Source organism: Mustela erminea, chromosome 6 (genome assembly GCF_009829155.1).
Source record: "Mustela erminea isolate mMusErm1 chromosome 6, mMusErm1.Pri, whole genome shotgun sequence".
Taxonomy (NCBI): Eukaryota; Metazoa; Chordata; class Mammalia; order Carnivora; family Mustelidae; genus Mustela; species Mustela erminea.
Genome location: NC_045619.1, coordinates 92,301,468 through 92,326,228, shown reverse-complemented (window position 1 = coordinate 92,326,228; position 24,761 = coordinate 92,301,468). Strand labels below are relative to the sequence as shown.

Genomic DNA, 24,761 nt, shown 5'->3' with positions numbered 1-24,761 from the left:
GCTACATTTTCCTTCCGTTTAGGTTACATTTTTTATGTTTACCAGAAGCATAACATTAGGTCTTTGTGCCTGGCTCAATGCTGAGACCATAGGTGTTCAGTCGGAATATTTCCTAGTTTATGTGGAATTTTAAAAAATTCAGTAGTTCGGAGTAGACAGAGGATGTATTTCTTAAGCCACATGCAGCTTCATTGGGAAGACTATACTATAAACCACGTCATTTGTGTTTTGTTTGATTGGATTGCCAAGGGAAAGGGTGCTTAGATCTGTGGCCCCAGTTCTCGTCTGTCTCCTTTGGTATATGAAGACTATGTATTTGAGAATCTCAGCAGTAACTTTCTGTAGAGAACTGTATGTGCTCCATCAAAATTAACACAATTGAGCATCATATCTCCAACTATGTAGCTCATATGGACACTTCACCAAGACAGATTTGCCTCTCACATTATACTGCCCATCTGACTTACTTTTATAGTATTTCATTACAGGGATATTTAGTGCCTTTTCACTGCAGTTCCTTAGAATCTTTCTCCATATTTGACTTCCTTTCATTTTTAGTCCATAGGAAGCTAAGTGAAGCATGAAGAGATATTTATTAGCTTTGTGACTTTGAGCACATTACTGAACTTCTTTGGTCCTCATTTGTAAAACTGGGAGTAATACCTAACACTGTTTGTGAAGAGTAAGTAATTGTGTATATGAAATTATCTAACATTTTAACACTTTTACCTTTAATAAATGTTCACTTTCTTCTTAGTTCAGTTATGTTGGCCACCTAACTTTATGAGGTCAGTTAGCTTCTGTGTTTAATTGAGTCAATTAACTTCATTGTTTTAGCTGATCATTGATAAGATTTCATTTCCCATTTTAAGTCTTGAAGCGTTAGGGTGCCTGGCTGGCTTAGGTGGTGGAGTGTGTGACTCCTGATCTTGGGGTTGTAAATTCCAGCCACATGCTAGGTGTGAAGATTACTAAACAAAATTCATAAACTTAAGGAAAATAAATCCCTGAAGGGTTCTAATCAGATAATGTAATTGGTAAAATTCTGGCTATATGAGTTGTATCTTCAGATGGCATTCATTGCCATACATATGTTCTGGAGTAGTGCTTCTCAAATTCTGTAGCAGAAGACAAGTTTGTTCTTTTAATTTTAAGATTTTATTTATTTGTCAGAGAGAGAGTAAGCACAAGCAGGGGGAGCAGCAGGCAGAGGGAGAAGTAGGCTTCCTGCTGAGCATAATGCCCAGTGGCAGGACCCAATTCCAGGACACTGGGATCATGACCTGAACTTAAGGCAGATGCTTAACCGACTGACATTTAACCCAGTCGTCCCAAGATTAGTTTTTTGAATTTTTAACTTATTAGGGTTCCTGGCTGGCTCAGTTGGAAGAGCATGAGACTCTTGATCTCAGGGTCATGAGTGAGTGCAAGCCACACATTGGGCAGAGAGCTTTTTTTTTTTTTTCTTCCCTAATTCAATGCAGAGTGGTACTTTTGTAAAATACAATAAAAGTGCCACAGTGGTATTAAATTACTCTGGAAGTTTCCAAGCACTTGAAATTTATGGAGTTACTGCAAACTGTAAAACACTTTGAGAATCAGCCTGAGGAGGCAGATCACATTTTGAGTAACACTGTATGGTGTAGTATGATTTCTTCCAGGGACCACTTTGCTTAGAGACTTGAAACTTTGAGATTCTCTGAGTATAGACTCCATGTGTACTCATCATAAATCCTGATTTTCAGAATCATCCTGATTTCAACAGTTTGTTCTACTTTGCCCCATAAACCATTAAAATGTCTCAGAAATGCTGATGTTTTGCTGTCTGCCACTGTCCAGTAGAATTTTATGTGATGTTGGAAATATCCTACAGAATATTGTCCCATTGAATAAGTCTGTGTTATCTAATACAGTAGTCGTTAGCCACATGTTGTTATTGATTACTTGAAATGTAGCTAGTGTGAACTGAATTTTTAAAGATTTTATTTATTTATTTATTTATTTGAGAGAGAGAACATGAGAGGCGAGAAGGTCAGAGGGAGAAGCAGACTCCCCATGGAGCTGGGAACCCGATGCGGGACTCGATCCCGGGACTCCAGGACCGTGACCTGAGCTGGAGGCAGTTGCTCAACCAACTGAGCCACCCAGGCGCCCTGAACTGAATTTTTAAATTAAATTTAAATAGCTGCATGTATATTGGGCAATTCAAGCCTAGCTTGATCTCTCATACAGTTTTCACGCTTGAAGTAGCATAGAAATCCTTGATCAGACCACATATTTGGACAAGTGTTCTGTAGACCAGAATTTTTTTAGTGCCTGTAGAACATAAACAATTTCAGAGTGAATATGGAAGGAGAGAAATTGGAGGAAAGGGAGTAGTAAAAGATAAGAAAAGGAAGTGTTCTTTTTTTTTTTTTTTTTTCATTTTGTTTATTTATTTTTTTAAATGATTTTTATTTATTTGACAGAGATCACAAGTAGGCAGAGAAGCAGGCAGAGAGAGGAGGAAGCAGGCTCCTTGATGAGCAGAGAGCCCAATGTGGGGCTTGATCCCAAGACCCTGGGATCATGACCTGAGCCAAAGGCAGAGGCTTTAACCCACTGAACCACCCAGGTGCCCCAGTGTTCTTTTTTTAAAGTAACTTTTTCCCAAAAGTTAGTTATTCTAGGTCCAAATCCTGAAATTGCAGCTGGCTACATTCTCAGTGAAAGTTCTTTAGTTCAGAATCTAGTGTTTAACTCTTCTCTATCACCAGAGATGATTTGCTACCTAGTATTTGGTTGGTCAAGGTTAGTGGTATGATTAAGTTTTTATTTATGGAACAACTAGGTTAGTATAATGTGCCCACCTCATCCTGGGTTCCAGTATAGACTCTTCCAATATAATTGGGTCACCGTCTTTAAGTTTTACAGTTCTCTAGGCACAGATCTCTTTCAGTTAGATAAGATGCAAATGGTGGAGATTAGCAGGTAGGATAGAGATTTCTCTTCATCCTAGTATCCCGAAAAGGGCAACAAGAAATCGCACCTTCTGTCGTGTCTGTTGCGTGATTTTGCTTGATTTCCTCTGCAGACCAGTGTGCATGATAAAGAGAAAGTGTGTGAGAGGAAGCGAGCCATGGATCAGTAGTGTTCATGACTGATTGATTTGTGTGTGGGGGGTGTGTGTGTGTATATGTGTCATAGTCTGGTCATTTTTTCTTTATATTTTGGATTTGTGTTTTGAGCATTTTGCAAATTTGAGGTTACCAAATCACTGCTCTTCTTCCTAGGCTGACTTTTGCATGACTGCTCATATATTTCAATGTTCAGCTTCAATGTTCAGTATACTATACATGTTAGGCAGTACACAGAAACTTAAAGAATTATCTGCGCACCCCCCCATCTCAGTCATCTTCCTCCTTTTCCCCTGCCCAATAAAGGCCTGTCCGTTCATGTTTCCAACTCAAGTCTCAGTGAATAGAATCCTGTTGGTTTAGGATAATGGGAAGTGACAGGGCAAAGAATGGCACTGGCATTTATAGACATTTTTTACACAAGAGGCTGTAAATTGTCCCCTCCAACTGTTTGGACTATTTGAGGATAGAATGGCATGCCTTTTCTCATATAAGCCTCATGGTGACTATGGGCTGAGAAACCTCCCACCCCCTCAAACAAAACAAAACCCAGATAAATAATCTCTGCCTGGTTGGTTCTGATTGATCACCAGTTAGGTTTTCAGTCTTGGGCTTGACTGGTTGTTTTTATTGTTTTGTTTTGTTTTTGTTTTTCCTTCTCTCTGTCAGTTTTTCCATGCCTCCCAAGAGAAATAGTGTTTGGGTTAGTCCTGTTGGTGAAGGACAGGGCTTGGCTTGGAACATAAACTCATCTTTGAAAGGAGTGAGGGATGGATGGAGGGAATAGATGGGAAGCCAGCTCAGTTAGTAGATGATGGTCATAGGACATTAGTTTTATAAAAACTAAATCTGGGTTTAGAGTTAGGGTGTAAACTGATAATAGCTAATTTGGATTGTTTTGTTTTCATCATCCACCCCACCCCCACCCCCACCCCCTGCTCTCCAAATTGGCATATTTGGGAAAGTGAAACTTGATACTTCAGGAAGTTATAGGACATCCAGCTAAGTAAGTATTACAAACAAAACAAAACCCAAGCCCAGGCACTAAGTAGAAAACGGAAAGGTGGCTTATACTCTTTTACCCCCACCCCGAGAATGTGAGGGGCATGTGTTACTGCTTCTTGGTTCTTGATTAGTAGTAGAAAATATAGGCATCTTTTATCCCTATTGATGTTAGTACATCTTCCCCACTTCTCTGCTGCAGTATTATTGTGTTTCCCTATTTGTAGCTCATGTTAAGGTAACTATCCTAGTGAGTTATCATAAGGCCTATAAACAATAAAAGCTGCTTTTTCTGTGTTGTGATGTTACCAGTTTTCTTCCCTAATGATTGTGGTCTGTGTTATACAGACCTATAAACCTATAAAAAGGTTAAAAAATTAAATATCTCTTCATTGATCATTATTTTGTTGTTGAGGCTGGTAGCTAGAAGATTGTTGGGTGACTGCAATGATTAGTTTCAGGAACCTTTCGTATAATTATAGATTTTTGCTCACCAGTGCTTGGGGATGAACCACTTAAGAATGAGAGAGATATTGGACTTTTCCTTGAATTTGAGGATCTTGTCACTGCAGTCTGTTGAGATATCAAAGAAGCTGTGACAGAGTCACTTCCAAGCATAGGAGAGCACCAGTGTCTCCTAGCATACAGATTTCGCTGTGGCTAACTGATTTTGAGCTGGTCTCCAGTCACTCTTCTGGGATGCATATTTGATTTTATTTAAATTCCCTTCCACCATCTGAAATAAATGAAATGTTTGTTCTTCCTTTTCAGCAGTGGGTTTTGGTATAGAGGGATGTGGAAAGAAGGATGTTCACTCTATGGATTTAGAAGTTGGTCACCAGCTTTCTCAGAGGGTTTATAATTATTAAGAGTTTAGGTATGTGTATATAAACCTTTTCCAAAGGAAGAACTGTGGGGCAGTCATGCATAGGACATGGCCAACATAGTACAGTAAGACCCTGAAGAACCAAAAACCATGGTGAGGAGTTTGGCAGAATTTTTTTTACAGGGGTAGTGGTAGAAGATTTAGATCACAAGGTAAGTTGGAGAAGTAGTCTGCTAAGTGGTTTTGGGTTCTTTTCCATCCAAAATACACTCAAGTAGCAGTACCTAGGCCAAGCACACCACTTAAGTCTCTATTCCCCTTTCTTATGCCCCATGAGACCAAGAGAAATGCACGTAGTAGGATTGTAGATGGGAAAAACTTTCATGTAGATCTTAGACATTTCATTGAGCAAGAGTTTTGGGGGAATATCCCTGCCCCTCATCCTAGATTGTTGTTTTTTCTAAAAATGCTTCTTCCATTTGAAAAATACATTCTCTTATATTAACCAATAAGAAAAGACAGTAAGAATGGGAGAGAGAGAGAGAGAGAGAGAGGTGTGTGTGTGTGTGTGTGTGTGTGTGTGTGTGTTTGTGTGTGTATAGTAGATAGCAGTTGAGACTGTCAAGATGACTTTCAGGAAGAGCTAAGATCCAAACCCATGTAGGTTTCAGCATTTCTTGCAGCATTTTGGGGCTCAACTAAAATTTAACCAGTCCTTTATATCTTCTTCTAGTTAATAATGATTTGAAAATTAATATTAGGTCTTTTTTTCTGCCTTCTCTCCTCCAAGATAAAAACTGCAGTTTCTCTACCCACCTTTTGGAACAAACCTTGAGGGAGTGGTGAAGGAGCTGTTTAAAGAGGAAACAATAGGGAAAACTCTCTGACCTCAGTTTATCCCCTCATCTGGTTCTTCATTTGTCCCTGCTGAGGAACAGAACTTGTCTTTTGTCTGTAACACAAATACATCTTCACCTCCCTCCCTTCCCACTCCCCCCCCACCACCCGCTCTTCTCACTCCCTTCTATTATAGTTCCAATCAATGATGTCATTATGTGTGCCATTCAACTGCTGTTGAGCCACTTGGCTATAGGAATTTGGAAGAGCAAAGAGGCAGAATGGAATTTTTCTCTGTCCTGCCTAGGGCTCTTGAAAATGTATTCTAATTTTAACTTGAGAAATAGGAGTCAGGTTTTTCTTTGCTTAATTTCTTCTTCTACCCTCCCACTCTATGTTCTAACCCTTAAACAGAGTTTTTACTAGCTCTGTATGTGGGAAAAAAAGGATAAAAAATGTTAGAAATATAAATTGAACACCTTAAGAGGAAAAGCTTTAAAGATTTGTGCAAGCAAGATGAAAATTTTGATGCTTTGTCAGGATTTATGCGGTTTTGCCCTGTTTATTATATGTTGGGCCTTTGAGAGGTTTCTGGTAGAGGATTATACTTCCCTAGGGTGTATGGTTGAAAACACTAAAGATCTTGGACCTTTTCATTTTATTTTTTTTACATGATTTTATACACCGAGTTTGAATCCAAAGAACTAGAAGAGGTAGGAAAGCTTGTAGTAAGAGAAAAATGCACTCTTTTCTCTCTCTTCTGTTCAAAATCCCACCCCCACTTAGGTCTTTGCATTCCTTCTTCTAACATGTCAGAACTGATGTCTTTGATAAAAAACAAGTTTTAGGCCTTTTTGTGGTGCTCCTGTAATCTTCTCCCCAAGAGTAAATACAGCCTGGAAAAGGAGGGGAATGAGTCTGTTTCACTTTTAAATACATTTAGTTGCTTTTGCCAGCCAAGTTCTTGAGATGGGATCATTCTGAATGTCAGTTTTTAAAATTAAAAAAAAAAAAGTTCCACTCATGGTACATAAGATAAATAATTTATTAAATTTATTTGTAAATATGTCTGTATATCTAGTTGTATGTCTAATCTGGGGGTTACCAGTACCTGTGTCTAATTTGGGGATGACCCAATAACTGGCCTGGCTTTTCTAATTATAGCAATATCTAGTATCTCTTTCTGATTGCTCTCAGATACTCTCCCTGCCTATGGTGAAATGTGAGCCCACTTTCTGAATCCAAGTCTGTCCATTCTTAAGAATCTGTATGAGAGAAAAGAGAATGGAGTGGTTTTTTTGTTTGTTTGTTTTTGTTTGTTTGTGTGTGTGTTTTTGGTGTGTGTATTGCTAGTTTTTGGGCGGGACAGGTAAGAAGTTTTGGTATTCAAAGGTTCTTTGTGATGTGAGAGCTGTAGCAGTATAAGGATGTTTAGGATGTATTTTAATACTTGAGAGGCTAACATTTAGCTAATAGTGTTCTTGGGGCTGACATTGATAAGAAGAAGTGACATTTTATTTTTGAAAATACATATAGGTTCATGTGGCTTGTGGGTGGCTCAGCCGGTTGAGTGTTCTACCTTTGGCTCAGGTCGTGATCCCAGGACAGGATTGAGCTCCGCATTGGGTTCGCACTCGCGCTCGCTCTCTCTCTCTCTCTCTCTCTTCCTCAGATAAATAAATAAAAATCTTAAAAATATATATATATATAAATATACAGGTTCAATTCAAGTAAAGTTTTTTCCAGTAAAATTTAATAATTACATGGCAGTTCGTTTTCTTATATAGTCATTTTTTTAAAAACACATTCTCATTTTCCTTTAAGATTTTATTTATTTGACAGAGATCACAAGTAGGCAGAGAGGCAGACAGAGAGAAAGGGAAGCAGGCTCCCCGCTGAGCAGACAGACCAATGGTTGGGGTGGGGGGGTTGGATCCCAGGACTCTGGAATCATGACCTGAGCTGAAGGCAGAGACTTTAACCCACTGAGCCACCCAGGCGCCCCATTACATATTCATTATTAATAGCAAAGTTGCTTTTCATGTCTGATAGCCGAAGGAGATCAGATAAAATCCAGTAGTATTTTAGAGATAGGAGTGGGGATGAGGCAGGGCATCAGATTGGGAGATATTTTATAGGGGGACATTTGCTTGTAATGTTTGCAAACTAGCAAAGGCCCTGTTTTGTTTTGTTTTGTTTTGTTAAGTTTTTTTTATTTTTTTTAAGTAATCTCTGCCCCCAACCTGGGGCTTGGACTTACAACCCTGAGGTCGTCATATGCTCTGCTGACTGAGCCAACCAGGCACTGCGAAAGCCCATGTTTTTAATAAAATCTGAGGTGTCTTGTTAAGATCTAGAAAATGTTAACTCCTTTCATCCCTCCCCTTTCCTTTGTTACTCTTTTCTCGCATTTTTTAAATAGTATTTTAACCAAATTTTACCTTCTCATACCGAGAGCAGACTCTTAGGACAGAAATGGAAATGTATTTTCAAGATATTCTACACTTGAAATTCATATCAGACACTGAATCCTTAAATCCCTAGCAGTGAAGATGTGTTACTGAGAAAGATACTGTGTTTGAAATGCTTGCTGTCTGGATTTTAAAAAACATGGGTGAGGATTTCATTGAGGTATAGAGTAGAGGAGGCAGTTACAGAATTTTCACTACCATATTCATGCTTAGGTATGAGGTGGTTGAGGAAGTACAGCTAGAAGTGAAGAGAGCTGTAAGATCAGAGAGGCCTTATGTGATGGACCTCTTTAGTACGTGATGGACCTCTTTAGTGCTGTGTTAAAGTGAATGAGCAAAACACAAACTCTAAGACAAATCCTATCTGTTCTTTTTTCTGCTCTCTACCTTGTTGATATTCCCCCTTGTACTCGTATCAGTTCTGCAGTGGGAAAAACAAACAAACAAACAAACAAACCACCTTTGTGTGCTTGAACCTAGTTGTCTGTGTCTCCCCCTCCCCACCCCACCCCCAACATACCTGAAGTTTTCCCTGATCTTGTTTTGGCATGTTTTTCCTGTGTTGAACTCCCTTGTCAAAGAGTCTCTGTTCCTCTACTTGAATTCTATGAAGGCAAGCAATACAGGTGTGCTTCATAGAGCCAGTTGTGATTTCTTCATAGTTTTCTTTTCCCCTTCTCATCCCTGTGGCTGAGATACCCTATTTGTAGGGAGCATAAACTTTTTGGAAGGTCCCTAGTGCTTTGGGGGGAAAACTGGAGTGGAGTAGCAACTTTGCTTGTACTTGGTGAGATTGATTGATTGATTGATTTTTGGGGGGCTGTGCTTTTTCAAAGCCATTTGCAATTGTTCCCAACTATAGCAGCACATAAGGGTCACCAGGGGACCCTTTTAAAATACATCTCCCTAAGGGGCACCTGGGTGTCTCAGTGGGTTGAGGCCTGTGCTTTCAGCTCGAGTCATGGTCCCAGGGTCCTGGGATCGAGCCCCACGCCTGGCTCTCTGCTCAGCAGGGAGCCTACTTCCACCTCTCTCTCTCTCTCTCTCTGCCTCTCTGCCTATTTGTGATCTCTGCCTGTCAAATAAATAAATAAAATCTTAAAAAAAAAAAAAACATCTACCTAAGCTTTTCCTTTTGAGAGTCAGATTTATTAGTTTGGGTGAAACCAGAAATCTTCATTTTAAAATATTACAGGTGGGTCTGCTGGCTGGCTCAGTTGATAGACCATGAGACTTGGGTCTTGAGTTCGAGCCCCATGTTGGGCATAGAGCTTACATTAAAAAACACGTAGATATAGATATATTTTACAGGTGAAAAGAACTTTCACCTGCTTTCCTAGTGCTCACTGTAATTTCTGAATGCTTAGGTAACTGTCCTCCTTCATTCTCTGTAATTTGGTTAAGATAGCATATACCTCCCTTCAAAGTTTTTAGCTTCCCTCTACTGCCTTCTTGACATTTTTGGTAGCTCTGCATCGCTTATCCTTAAAAGCAGCAGCTTCCTGGCTTTTAAGGGAGGGAGGTGGGGACTTTTAATAGAAACTTGGTTTCCGGGGGTCTCAAGTGTAAAGCCTTCATTTCCTCCACCTGCTTTGCTTTGTCCTACAATCAGCTAGAGCAAGACCGAGACGACCTCCTCTGGGGTTGGAGAGGAATGGGGGTGGGGGAAGGAGCTTGTTTTGGAGAAAGAGAAAAAGTGATGGGAGCTAGCGACTGAGAACAGTGTTTGGTTCTGAGCTGATTGTGTTTTGGGGCTTTAAATCCTGTAAAGATAAAGGAGATACAGTTCCTGGCCGTCTCTAAATCTCATGTAGCTTTAAAGTTCCTGGCACCCTGATGGCCCTAGAAAGTTGATTCTGATCCTACAGTTAAAATTTTTGAGAGGAGGTAAGATGGTTTTATTGGGAGATATATTTTTTGTTATGTGTGTGGGTGTGTTAGAGTGTCTCTTTACTATCTATGTGCTAAAATGGCATACCTTTTACTAGTCCAACCTTTCGCTTTTGTCTTGCTTAGTTAAGGCTCTGTGCATTAGTTTTTAGGACCACTTCATGTTCCTTGGTCTGGCTGACATAAAGGCTCAGGAATAAACTTGTTCAGATGAATTTCAGAAACTGGGGCAGGGAGGTGACAGCTGTGTGTTTAAGCATCGTAGTGTTTCTGAGAGAAAAACCATCAGTTGCTGTCATTCACTCTGAGAGTATAAAATTGGAAGCCCACTTACCCTAGAATGTTTCATAACCTTTACCTCAGGGAGTCAAGGCCATATCATTATTAATTTACCATTGCCTGAAGGCCCCCAGCCTCTGCTTTTCATCCTGCCATCAGTCATGTAGCAGTGAGTCAGAAAAGTGACCGTAAAGCGCCATCCTCCTCATTTTGCCTCACTCTTTTACATTTCCTTGGAAAATCAGACTGGCCTGAGTACTATTAACATCTTCATATCGTTAATTCATTTATAAAAGGAGACAGTTAGAGGCACTTGGGTGACTCATTCATTAGACATCTACACTTTGATTCAAGTCGTAATCCCAGGGTCCTGGAATTGAGCCCCATATTGGGCTTCTTGCTTAACGGGAAGCCTGCTTCTCCCTCTCCCAGTCACCCTGTTTGTGTTCCCTCTCTGTCTGTCAAATAAATAAATAAAATCTTAAAAAAAAATAAAGGGGTGCCTGGGTGACTCAGTCGTTAAGTGTCTGTCTTCGGCTCAGGTCATGATCCCAGGGTCCTGGGATTGAGCCCCACATCAGGCTCCCTGCTCAGCAGGAAGCCTGCTTCTCCCTCTCCCACCTTCCTGCATGTGTTCCCTCTCTCAATTTCTCTCTCTGTGAAATAAATAAATCTTAAGAAAAAATAAAGGGGACAGTTAACTTGTTATTTTTGCAAAATGTGACCATCTTAGCTCACTATCAGTCTCTCTCCCATCATTCCAGGAGAAAGACTTCTGAGAAAATAACTGTTAAAGTGGGGTAAATAAAGTGGCAGAGTTTAAGTCTTGATGGAAATATACAGCAGATTCTTACACTGAAGAGTGTTGAATGTGAAGAGGAGCTGTCATTAAAACAGCCATATGAGGGGGTGCCTGGGTGGCTTAGTTGGTTCAAGCCTTCTGTTGGGATCCACATTGGGCCTAGAGGCTACTTGAAGCAAACAGACCAAAAAAAAAAAAAAAAAAAAAAAAAAAAAACCAGTTATAAGGACACCTGGGTGGCTCATTCGGTTAAGTTTCTGCCTTTGGGTCAGGTCATGATCCTGGAAGTCCCACACTGAAATCCTGCATCAGGCTCCCTGCTCAGCAGGGTGTCTGCTGCTTCTCCCTCTGGTCTTCCCCCAGCTTGTGCCTTCTCACTCTCTTTCTTTCTCTCAAATAAATAAATAAAATATTTTAAAAACCAAAACACCAGTTATAGGAAAACACCCAGCTCCAACTCATAGTAGTACCTGAGTGGAGCTTCCCTGAAGTGCTCTTCTCTGCTTATAAGGATATCTCTGACTGAATTTTTTAGATTGTAATTTCTTTTTCTTACACATGTGTAAGGAGGGATGATGAGTGAGTGAGCTGTTACACTGACCAGGAAGGTCTGGCTTGGTTAATCCTTTTGGTCTCCTCTGAGAATAGTGAGGATATCTCATATTTAAATTCAGTAAGTACTTTATTTTAGCTTTGGGTTTTGGGAATTATAGTTCCTTAAATAAGCCTAAGTTACATTTGGGCCACTCCTTTATTTTTCCTAGTTTCCTTTTTTTTAAATATTTTTATTTTTATTTTTTTTTTGACAGATCACAAGTAGGCAGAGGGTGGGGGGGGGACAGGCTCCCTGCTGAGCAGAGAGCCCGATGTGGGGCTCGATCCCAGGGCCCTGGGATCATGACCTGAGCCGAAGGCAGAGGCTTTAACCCACTGAGCCACCCAGGCACCCCATCCTAGTTTCCTTTTTTTAAAAGATTTTATTTACTTACTTGACAGATCACAAGTAGGCAGAGAGGCAGGCACAGAAGGGTGGAGGGGAAGCAGATTACCCACTGAGCAGAGAGCGCCTTGCAGGCTCTCCTGATCCCAGGACTCTGGGATCATGACCTGAGGTGAAGGCAGGGGCCCAATCCACTGAGCCATCCAGGTGCCCCCCTCCTTTTTTTTTAAGATTTTATTTTTTTAAAGATTTATTTGTGCATTTTAGAGAGAGAGCACAAACAGGAGGGGAGAGGGAGAGAATCTCAAGCAGACTCCACTGTGAGCGCAGAGCAAACATGGGGCTGGATCTTGCGACCCTGAGATTATGACCTGAGCCAGAACCAAGAGTCAGTCAGATACTTAACCAACTCTGCCACCCAGGCACCCCTGATTTTTTTTTTTTTTTTTTTTTTTTAAGATTTGATTGATTTATTGGGGGGTAGGCAGAGGAAGAAGGGGAGAAAGAATCTCAAGCCAAGAGCCTAAGGCAGGGCTGGCTCCCAGGACCCTGAAATCATGACCTGAGCCAAAATCAAGAGTTGAACGCTTAACTGACTGAGCCACCCAAGTGTCTATAAGATTTTATTTTTATAAGTAATGTCTCCAACCCTCGTGGATCTTGAACTAACAACCCTGACAAGAGTTGTACACTCAGCTGACTGAGCCAGCCACGCACCCCCTCCTAGTTTCTTTTTATGATCCAGGGTGGCACTGGTAATAAAATTGAAAAAGGTGTATGTTTTCAGTACATAGCCCATGGAGTGCTAAGTAAATCAAAGTAGGCTCCTCTTGGCAGAGCAAATAACCCTGGCACACTGAGTTTGGAGTGGTGTTCTTTATTGTTTATTTATTTTATTCTTTATTGTTCTTTTACAGGATAAGACCAGTAAGTTTTGAAAAATGTTCTCTTGAATTTTTATCTTGAAGAAGCAAGTTGGGTTTGGAGGATAACAAAGCCACAGTCTACTCCATCTTGGGTAGAGATCTAATCCTTGGAACTCTTTGCCATTGAACAAAACAGTCAGTTTAGAAAGTAACTATGATGGGGCACCTGGGTGGCTCAGTTGGTTAAGCAACTGCCTTCGGCTCAGGTCATGATCCTGGAGTCCCGGGATCAAGTCCCACATCAGGCCTTCTGCTCATCAGGGAACCGGCTTCTCCTTCTGCCCCTCGCCCCTTTCATGCTCGCTCGCTCGCTCTCTCAGATAAATAAAATCTTTAAAAAAAAAAAAAGAAAGTAACTATGATGTTCAGGCTGCCAGTTGTTGTAGCTGATCTTCCATTTGGGACTTAATTCCTGGCTACAGTGTATATGCCTTGGAAACCATTGACAAGAGTCCTTAATTTAAAATTTCTAGGGGCTCCTGGGTGGCTTAATCATTAAATGTCTGCCTTTGGCTCTGGTCATGGTCTCGGGTCCTAGGATCAAGCCCCCCATCAGGCTCCCTGCTCGGCAGGAAGCCTGCTTCTTCCTCTTCTACTCCTCCTGATTGTGTTCCCCCTCTCGCTGTCTTTTTCTCTGTCAAATAAATAAAATCTTCTTAAAAAAAGAATAAAATTTCTAGTCATAACTTGGTACTTCCTTCTCCTCTCTTTTTCTTTCTTGGGGGTACTGAAGTATTTTTTAACTAATCCCATTAGATTTAGAGAGGAGTAAGTTCTTAAGGGACCAGCAGCAACCCTATAACTAACTGTACTTCATCTTCTAAGTTTCTGCCTTGGGATCTAGGTGTTGGATCCTTGTCTTTGGATCTCACCTCAGTACTTCTCTCTCACCTTAATACATCGGGCTAATAGAAAATATTTTCAAAACTGCTTGCCAGAGACAGGCCACACATTTGGCTCCAAATAATTTTATAGCTGTCAGAAGAAAGAGGAGAGCAGTTAAAAGTGTTAATAGTGATTCACAGAGTTAGGAAGATGAAAACTTAAAATTTGCTCGGCAAAACCATAATTACCAGAAAGAAGATTTCCCTGTGGGTCCTCATAATGCAGTAATGTAATGAACAGGGGCTCTTGGGTGGCTCAGTTGGTTGGGCATCTGCCTTCCACTCAGGTTGTGATTCCAGGGTTCTGGGATCAAGCCCCCATCAGGCTCTCCACTCAGCTGCGTGTCTGTTTCTCCTGCTCCCTCTGTGATCTCTCTCACTTTCACTCTCAAATAAATAAAATCTCTTAAAAAAAAAAAAAAACCTTAAAAAAAAGTAATGAACAATGGCATGCATCTTTACTTTTACTCAGTCTTAAATTTGTAAGTCCCATGAGGTTAAGAATCTTTGTCTTACTCATCCCTTATTCCCCATGCCAGAATAGTTGCCTAACCTAAGGAAGACACTCAGTGGATATTTGAAAGACTAGTGGATGAATGGATTAATTTTGAATGGATTAGTGGTGTTATTTAAAATGTTGATGGGAGCAGATGTCTATAACTCATTGAAAGCAATTCTTCAGGGGCCTTTAGAGTACCTTAAATTGGATCTACAGAGTTAGAGTTTGGATCCTTGCTCTGGTTCCCTTGGATATTACCTAGATTTTTTTTTTTTTTTTTTTTGGTCATTATTAGTTTGATGAAATTAGTAAAGCCTAGCAGCATAGATTTTTTTTTACGGTTTCATAAGCAGAAGGTGGTTTAATAGTACCTCTGGTGGAGATGATTATGGTTTTGGCTGGTTTCTTATTCTGCCACACTTTAACCCTAAATCTGCTCATCAGTCCAAATACTTATTTGCCTTGCCGCTAATGGGAATTTCCTTGTATTGGTAAAGGGTCTGATTCTTACCTACTTTTTTTTAACTTTTTATTTATTTATTCATTCAAGTAATTGCTACATGAAACATGGGGCTCAGATTTCACAACCCTGAGATCAAGAGTTGCATGCTTTTCCAACTGAGTCAGCCAGGCATCCCAAGATTCTTTCTTACTTTTCATGACTTTTTTTTTTTTTTTTTTTTAGTTTCAGAGGTAGAATTTAGTGATTCATCAGTTGCATATAACACCAGTGCTTTTATTACAAGTGCACTCTTTCATGCCCATCACCCAGTTACCCCTTTCCACACCCACCTTCCTTCCAGCAACCCTCAGTTTGTTTGCTAGAATTCAGCATTTCTTCCGATTTGTGTGCCTTGTCCCTCTCAATTTTCTTCTTGTTTTATTTTTCCTTCCCTTCCCCTATGTTCATCTCTTTTGTTTCTTAAATTCCACCTGAGTAAAACTATATGGTATTTGTCTTTCTCTGACTTACTACGTGTAGTGTTATATCCTCTAATTCCATCTGTGTTGTTGCAAATGGCAAGGTTTCATTCCTTTTGATAGTTGAGTAATATTCCTTCATAGATAAGCACACCACATCTTTATACATTCTTTTCTTTCTTTCTTTCTTTCCTTCTTTTTTTTTTTTTTTTTTTAAAGATTTTATTTATTTATTTGAGAGAGAGACAGTGAGAGAGAACATGAGCGAGGAGAAGGTCAGAGAGAGAAGCAGACTCCCTGTGGAGCTGGGAGCCCTATGCGGGACTCGATCCCGGGACTCCGGGATCATGACCTGAGCCGAAGGCAGTCGTCCAACCAACTGAGCCACCCAGGCGTCCCTCTTTCTTTCCTTCTTTTTTAAAGATTTTATTCAGTTGAGACAGAGGGAGACAGCACAAACAAGGGGAAAGATGGAGAGGGAAGGGGACCGAGCTGACTCCCCGCTGAGCAGGGAGTCCCATACAGAGCTCAATCCCAGGATCCAGAGATCATGACCTGAGCGGAAGGTGGACACTTAACTGACTGCACACCTAGATGCCCCTTAATGTCTTTGCTTCTAATGTAGAAGCTTAGCTTCAGAATTTTGTTGGTGGTTTCACACTTTGTTCCAAAGACCAGGAGGAAGGTTGTAGTAGAAATCCTCGCTGCCATTTATTGAGGAGCTTTGTGAGAACCTCTTTATTCTGAGCTGCAGTTTCATACATGTGATTTGTGTCTTGGGGCAGCCTTGAACATCTCAGTCTTTTCCTGCATTGGGCACTGTTTTCTTTATGTTGCTTGAGGATTTTCCAAATATGAAAGGGAAGCAAGGAGAAAAGTGAATTTGAAAGTTGAAGAAGTTGAAGACGTCTGAAGAGCTCAGTTTAGAATGATCTTATTCCAGGATGGGAAATACAGTGATAGGATTCATGGGGGTACTTGGCTTTATTAAATATACGTTCTGCTTTCCATCCTGTGCTTTGAATATGGGCACTCTCCTCTTCTGCACAACTCTCTTTCTCATTTTTACCAATGATCTTCTAAAAAGAAAAACAAGGCAGCTATTGGGAGATAGGAGGATTATGTATGCTGAAATTATTGATGTCAGTTGGGTTGCTATTTAAATCTTGAGTGAGAGGACGGGCAAGTGAAGTATATGGATCGATCTGAACATCCAAGGCCTGTGTTTAGTCAGTGAGGACATGTTCCTCCTCTGGTTTTGAATGCAGGTTGTATGTTTTGAAGAGTTTCCACTTGATAGGAAATAAGGGCACTTCAGATTCCAGCACTGTTCTTCCCACACGGGAGCATACATGGGAAGAAAAAAAAGATTTGCTGGTGGTTAAGGGATCGCGGGAGGGAAGTGGAGGAGGAATGAAGAAGGGAAAGGTTTACAAATGCATGACACTGAGCTAGAGGGGTCAGTGCTGCCTGCAGATGCACAACCCCTTTTGTGCACTTGAGCATGGCCTGAGGGAGCATTGGCCTGATAAATGCAGAGAGAGAGATGCGTTTTGATCGAGGTAATTTCCCTCAGATGGGTCTCACCATCTCATGAATCAAAACCTGTCAGCAAGGAGCTAAAGATGGAGTGAAGTTTATTGTACGTTTGTTTCCATGCGACACCGTCACGCTAGAAGGGTCAAGTGAGAGAGATCATTAGAACTGTGTTGATTTACTGGGCCTGTTGTGCACTTTCCCTGCAGGGCAAGGGGGAAGGAGGCTTTAGGAGGGAAGCTGAAGGGCTCTGGGTGGGGAGGGAAGGGCAGGCATGCACAAAATAAATAAAACCCTCACTGGTCTCTGTGGGTGAGGGGTGGGCAGGCTATTTGTAGAGGGGTGGGAGGATCTGTATTGTTTTGTTGTGTTTTTTTTCTTTTCCCTAGAGACCCTGGTAGATTTGCAGCAGATGCTCTGCCTGGATGTCCAGGAGAGACACCAAAGGTCTGATTAAAAAGGGAAGCTCCTGGAGAACTCTCTGATCTTAGCCTTAGTGGCTAGAGCCGTGTACCCTCTCTCCTTCCCTCCCTCTATCTTTCCTTACCTTTGAGCTGAAAAAGAAGCACAGAAAATTTAATTTGGAGGTCAAAATTCCTGTTTCAGGTTGTAGCAAAATAAAGAACCAGAGAAAAGGCTGTCCCACACATTCTAAATAGACATAGGCTTTGTGATGAGATTTGTGTAGGGAGTGGCCCCAGGGTTTGTGCTGAAACACACACGCGTGCGTGCACACACACACACACACACACACACACCCAGCTGGGTTTTGAAAGTACCACCTCCATCTCTCTGATTTGAACTGGCTGAAATAACCCTACCTCTGAATTGAATGAAAATAAGTATGTCGTAGTAGTTCAGCAATATAAAGGTCTAGTTCAGCCTTTCCTCAAGAAGGATAGGGGATGCTCCTTTTATTACTCTAACACTGTGCTTGGCCTGGAGATTTTAGTGAAATGGAGCTATTTCACCTAGAATATGCTGTAGAGATTCTCATTTTGAGTGTTCCATTTTTATCTCTTACTCAGTTTATCTTAATGGTGGTAGACAAATTAAAGAAAACTTTTCCTAGTAACTATATTAGGGCTGTGTTCATTGGAAACCTTCCTAATTCTTTTATTACAGTTCAACAGATGGAGTAGCCAGTTAGGCAAAATTAGAAACAAATTCATTAGAGGAAATCTTTAGTGTAAGATTACAAACTGGAGTCTTTTCCCTAGATCCCAGATAGTTACAAAGTGGAAGTATACAGAAAGGGAGTGGGATCCTAGCATTGACCCAGGTTATTTGAGTGATACGGAAGTTGTTGAACTAGTTTTACAGCTACTTTTAGCTAAGGATCCTTGCGATCCTCTTCCTTTGGGAATTAAGCACTTCTTCCATTCTGCTTTTATTCTTCCAAGGAAAGGGTTGTGTGAGATACCTGAGGAGATGGTAGAGCTAAGAAAGTGGATTCTTGAGTAAAATGTCCTGGGTCCCATTCCTGGCTCTCTGCCACTTACTATTTGTGAGACTTTGAGCAGGTTACTTAATTTCTCCAAGTTTCTGTTTTCTTATCTGTGAAATTAGTTTAGTCATAGTACCTAACTATGTATGTCGTAGTATCTACTATGTTTGAGATTATTAGAAGAAGTAAATGAGGAGTATCTGGTTGGCTCAGTTGGAAAAGCATGTGACTCTTGATCTTGGGGTCCTGAGTTCAAGCCCCACATTGGGTGTAGAGATTAATAAAAAGATAAACAAATGAATAAACTTAAATAAGTAAATGAGATATTTCATGTAAAGAACTTCATACAGTACATGGCACAAAGCAAACACTCAGATGTTAGTGACTATAATATTATCATCATTATTTTAATTTCTAATTATGAAAAACAAGAATACTTCGGGGGGGTGCCTTCGTGGCGCAGTCGATGAAGTGTCCAACTCTTTTTTTTTTTTTTTTTTTTTTAAAGATTTTATTTATTTATTTGACAGAATGAGACAGCAAGAGAGAGAACTCAAGCAGGGGAATTGGGAAAGGGAGAAGTAGACTTCCTGTGGAGCAGGGAGCCCGATGCAGGGCTCAATTCCAGGACCCTGGAGTCATGACCTGATCCAAAGGCAGACGCCCAACCACTGAGCCGCCAGGCACCCCGATTTTTTCCTTAAAGATTTTATTTATTTGAGAGAGTGAGCGAGAGAGAGGGAGAGAGGAACGGGGGGAGAAGCAGACTCTCCTCTGAGCAGGGAGCCTGACTTGGGCTCTGTCCTGGTACTCCCTGATCATGACCTGAGGTGAAGGCAGACACTTAACTGACTGAGCCCCCCACTCTTGATTTTTGACTCAGGTCACGATCTCAGGGTCCTGGAATCGAGTCCTGCATTGGGTTATGTACTCAGTGGGGAATCTGCTTTAGAATTCTCTCTCTTTCTCTCTCTTTCCCCCCAGTTTCAAACTGTTGAGAGTCTTCTGTGACTTTGCTGGGCATTCATAATGTTTGGCTTTCTTTGTACATTCTTCAGAAATACCACTCTGGCCTCTTTGTCTTCCATCTCTGGGCAAGTAAATGGAATTTGTAAGCAGTGTTCAAAAGTAGTTTGGGTGCCTTCTACCAACACTTTTTCTTCACGTGTTACCCATTTAAGCCTCAGTGTTCATATCTCTGAACTATAAGAATTTCTCCTGAAATTTGTTGTATTTTTTGTGGGTAGTTCTTATGTTTTCTTGACTCCGTGTCTCTTACGAATATTGAAGCCCTACTTAAAATTAAGTTTTTAGTCAGTCTTAGGGCCAGCATACTGTATGCTTCCTTAATCAGTTTCCTGTCTATTTTTTTGTGTGGTGATCCTTAGTTTTTGGCACAAGGTTGGCTGGTATATTATAACCATTAAGTTATAATTTCATCTCATGAGTGGAGGCTAGCTTGTTTCAATACTTTTCTTTGTCCTTGAATAGTCTGAAGATGATGAGAAGCTGAAAAAGAGGAAGGAGCGATTTGGGATTGTTACAAGTTCAGCCGGAACAGGAACCACAGAGGATACAGAGGTAAAATATACCTAGAGTGCTTCATAGAGCCCTTTCTTGAAAGGAAGTGAGGGTGAAGAAACATTATTTTCCTGGCTGCTTCTTAAGTGCCCAGATAATAAGATCTTTTTGTTCTTTGCTTTATATCTGTTCTCTGGGTAAAGTAGCCACACTGAATTCCATCAGTATACTTAATTTGGTGTTAGAGCCATTTAGCCTGGAAATGAGCACAAAATTTGGAATCACAAAAGCTTGGGTTTGAAAAGTGACTCTGCCACTTCGAATTACTTACAAGTAATGGCAGTTCTCTGAGCCTGTTTCATCATCTGAGATGTAGAGATAATACCTACCTCAAAGTGGTATTTTAAACATGAAATTATTATATGTAAAAAGGAATGATACTATGTAAAATGCTAGACACAAAGCCTGTCTATTACATTTGGTAAGTAGCAATGTCTCTGATTATCTGCTAGCCATAATTCTTTGATCATTTAATGAAGACTTGGCCAACTCAGACACACATATAGTTGTGCCTAACTCCCCTCTGGAATACTTCAATGGACTCAAATGAGATTTCTTGTTCTTATCACTTTATCTATAACTCGTTTCTTAAATGGAAGAGTGGCTTTTTTTATTTTGTTTTTATTGTTTGTTTTGTGTTTTTTGTTTTGTTGTTGTTGTTTTTAAAGATTTGTGTTTGTCTATATCCCAGCTTCCTCTGGAATAACTCACATTAACTGAGACCCTGAGCATTGGCAAGACTACTCAGAGGTTTGACAGAGAGTATTGATTCCAATATTGATTTGGTGATTTAAGAGTATATCTATAATAGGGGCTGCTGGCTCATTCGGTAGAGAAGGTGACTCTTGACTTGGGGTTGAGAGTTCTAGCCCCATGTTGGGCAAAGAGATTACTTGGAGTGGGGGGCAGTGAGTATTTATGATGTCACCTTAGGTGTACATAAAGAAGAGTTGAAATAGTGAATATGTTTAGAATTCTGAAAGTTTCTTGGGTGGTGAAGAATTTGCTGTATTCTTTCTTCCTTTAAATCTACCTCTGGAAGTGGCTTTTGTTTGTTTTGTTTTAAAGTAGTCTCCATGCCCAGCATGGGGCTTAAACTCAAGATCCTGATTTCAGGAGTTGCATGCTGTACCAACTGAGCCAGCCAGGCAGCCCTGGAGATGAACTTTGAAAATGTATTACCTTACACACTCAGAATCTTATGAAGCATTTTTATGAATAGATAACCAGAGTAAGTCTTATAAATAAACCCTTGTAAATAAAACCTTGATCAGTTTAGATCTCCATTAGGAAGAACTTGAAAGACTCCGTATTCTTTGAGCTACTAATTCAGAATAAAGCATTACCTGTTGTATCAGCTTACTTATTGACTTGCCAGGATGAGCTAGAAGTAAACTTAAAGGCTTGTTTCAATTCTAGTAAAATTACTCCCCCTTTGCCAAAGAAACTGTTGAACCAGCCATATTTACTAAGGTAGTACATTTGGCTTCTCCAGGATAATGCAGATGATTTTGTTGGTTGGCAACAAATAGTAGCTTTTTGGGGGAGAGTCAGTGCATGTAAGGGAGTACTAACTTTAGATGTTGATGGAGTTTACATGAAACAGATGACTAATTTATTTGATTTCAAAGAATTGTGTCAGTAATCCAGGTAGAGTGAGCTGGGCTTATATACACTTTTCTTTTCTTTTTACTCTAAATTAAACCTGTGTGAATGGATTGGGGGGGGGGAGTCCCTGGGCACCTGGGTGGCTCAGTCAGCTAAGCATCCAACTTACGATTTTGGCTCAGGTCATGATCTCAGGATTGTGAGATCAAGCCCTGCTTCAGGCTCTGTGCTGTATGTGGAACCTGATTAAGATTCTTTTTCTCTCTGCCCCTCCCCCCACCTCCCTTTCTTAGAGGGAAAAAAAAGTTCCCTCTTTGCTAGGGGCAGTGGTTTGAATCAGCATGAGGGACTCACTGCTGTTCTCAGTCACTCCCAGAACAAAAAGTTTCTTTCTCTCCTCGTCCAATTCTCAGTTTGTGCTTTTCTCCAGTGCTGACTCCCTTGAAGAGATCCATGTTGGGGACTCCCCTCCTTACCATTTATTTTTTTGGCACTGAAGATTTATATACCTCTCCGTGGATTTGGAGGCCCAAGGAATAGCTTCTGCTTGGGCCTTACTGCCTAGAAGGGCATCCCCTTCACCTCTATGAAAAGATAACATTCGCCAACCCTTTGTCCTCTGAGATCTCCCATCTCCCCGCTGACTGGAAGATTCCCCAGTCTGTTAAGAGTCCATTGTTTCCAGACTAACTTGCTATAAGGCTGAGTTGCCTTCTCTCCTTCAGGAATCTACTACTTTTCTCTTCCTCCTCTTCCCCCCACCCCTACTCCCCACAGTCTTCTCCCCTTCGTTCCCACCAGACCTCCTCCGGTCTACCTGGATAACTAGAGAGATTCAGGAATGAAATGTCTGACTGCCAAGCTTAAGCCTGGGTCTTCCCTCCTTCTTGGACCTTGTGATAGTTCATGTGAGTTTGGATTAAAGCCGCCAGGAATCCATGCCACTATTGTCTTGCAATCTAATTTTTTTCCTCTTGCTTTTTTTTCACAGGCAAAGAAGAGGAAAAGGGCAGAGCGCTTTGGGATTGCCTGATGAAAAGCTCTTAATGCTTTCTGTTCTCCAGTGGTTTCCATCTCTCTGACTTTTCTTGGTCATATATATACCTAAATGCACAGTCATGTGCCTAGGTCCTGCCTTGCAATGAGATAGCATGTACCCCAGGTACATCCAGGAACTTCAGCAGCAGTTTGACTCAATGCTGTTCCAACTTTAAGGTTGTTGTTCTTGTGTTGTTGTTTTTTAATTATTATTTTGCTTGTTAATAAAAAACAAATAGAAAAGAATACAATGTGTTTTATTAGGTGCTTCTTCTGAGTTTTTAGAGCCAGATCAGACCAGATAAGGGGAACTTCAGGGACAAATACTACAGGGAATTAGCCATAATGCCTTTATCCTTTAGAAAAGAGAAGAAGGAAAAGGATTTGAGTCTATTCCTTTAAGCCTATTTATTCCCTTTTCTCATACTCACAGGCATCCTTTTACTCTTTATCCTTCATGAAGAGGCCAAGTTTCACCCTGTACCTTTGCTTCAGCCGGTTGGCATGACCCATTGGGGTACAATAGGGGGAACACTGAGTTTTAGGTATAGAGAATATAAATATAAGGACTGATGATTGGTAGTCTGTTATGGACTGGCGTCTAGAAGGACTCTGTTTTCAAGAGTGACCTAATGAGATACTGTCTAGTTTCATCCAAGGCCAATATGTAGGACCCTGTTGGTTATGCAGTTCGGGAAAGGAAATGGGTTGGGCACTCCTCAGAGCTAGAAGAAAGTGGAAGGATTCAGAGCATGACAGGATGTTAGAGGTGTTAAGCATTGTTGTCTAGATCCCGTTGGGAACATGAGCAGTGGACTGGAGGCCTGTGTGTGTGTGTGTGTGTGTGTGTGTGTGTGTGTGTTTATAATCTCTACACCCAGTGTGGGGCACAAGCTCACAACCCCAAGATCAAGAGATTAAAAGCTGCGTGCTTTTCTGACTGAACCAACCAGGTGCCCCTGGAGGTTTCTACTTTCTAATCAAGTCCTGTGCTAGTTTGTCTTCCTCCATTATAGAAGTATACTGTTGTAGTGGCAGCGTTTCTTAAATATTACTAAAATCCATTTTCCTTGCTGAGCCTTCTACTTAGAAAGGTTTGATTTTCTCCAGGCAGGCTGCTGCTCATTTGCATTTGATGTTTCACCAAGATCTGAGACGTGCTGCATTTCTTTTTTGGGTATTTTGGTGTACGGTTTCTACTCCTAATCTTTGTTTCTGCACATCTCTATAAAGTTAGTTTTTGTTTGCTTTGAGAATAAAACTTAAGAGCCTGGCACCTTACCTGAGAACTTTATAGGGATCAGATCCTGTGTTGCGATTTAATTCCTTATTTCCATTTCTACTACAACCTGGCTGGTTTTTGATTAATAGAAAAGTAATAGTTTGATCCCTTCCTAACAAGAATCTCTTTTCAATAGTCTCTTCAGTTGCTGAGTAGGGCAGGAACCCAAGTTTAGATGCTTTAGGAAAACTGCCTTGGAGAGCAGATGCAAAGCTTGCCCATTTATTGTGAATTTTGCCCCAATTTGACTTTGGAGAGGTGAACAAAAGGGAGCACTGATTAAACAGTTCCTTCCCTCCCTTCCCTCTGGCCTCTCCTATTTGCCTGCCTTTTTTTTTTTCTCCAGGCCCTGGTCTTTAGGCTGACTTTTATGTCTATTCCGTTTGTCTGAAAACAGAGCCACAGAAAATTAGTTGTTTTATAGCTTAAGAGAGATTATAGATTCAGTAAGGGTTTTCTACCCAAGAATGGGAAAATAAGAAATAGGTAAAGGAATAGAGCATTGGGTTCTTCAGAAATTTTCTGTACTTTGTCTCTATCTTCTGAAACCTTCCAGAAAGGTATTCAGCCTTCCCCCAGGATTCTCTTTCTGAGGCTTAATCATTCTTTTCCCCACTCAGCTCACTTGCCCAGATCTTTGATACTGTGTTTTTTCTCAGTTTCTGTGGATTTTTAAATAACTTTTTTCATCCTATTCTAGCAGCTGTTTTTCTGTCAGTCAGAAGTCTCTCCCCTCCAAGCCTAATCACCATATCCTCCTCTTCCTGTCTCATGGTAGTCATTCCATGCATACTTTCTGAGTATGAAAGTTCAGGATGCCTATGTCTTTTTACTAATTCAATCTTAAAATAGGAAGTCCAGGCTTGTAGTTCTTTA

General features: G+C 40.7%; 1 protein-coding gene across 3 annotated transcripts in view; it reads left to right on the top strand.

Annotated features, from left to right (window-relative positions):
* Positions 1 to 22,841, top strand: part of SARNP (SAP domain containing ribonucleoprotein) — a 44,935-nt gene extending 22,094 nt beyond the window's left edge. Inside the window, exons 10-11 of one of the 3 annotated variants that reach the window (XR_004286983.1) lie at positions 13,081 to 13,181; positions 19,868 to 19,944. Coding sequence is in view for 2 of the 3 variants with exons in the window: in XM_032348546.1 (XP_032204437.1) it covers positions 19,868 to 19,957; positions 22,557 to 22,598 (132 nt within the window). In the remaining variant the exon portion in view is untranslated. Of the gene's footprint in view, positions 1 to 13,080; positions 13,182 to 17,318; positions 17,633 to 19,867; positions 19,958 to 22,556 lie in introns of those variants that run through there. The other 2 variants (XM_032348546.1, XM_032348547.1) reach the window with 2 other exon arrangements.
* Positions 22,842 to 24,761: the final 1,920 nt, after the last annotated feature.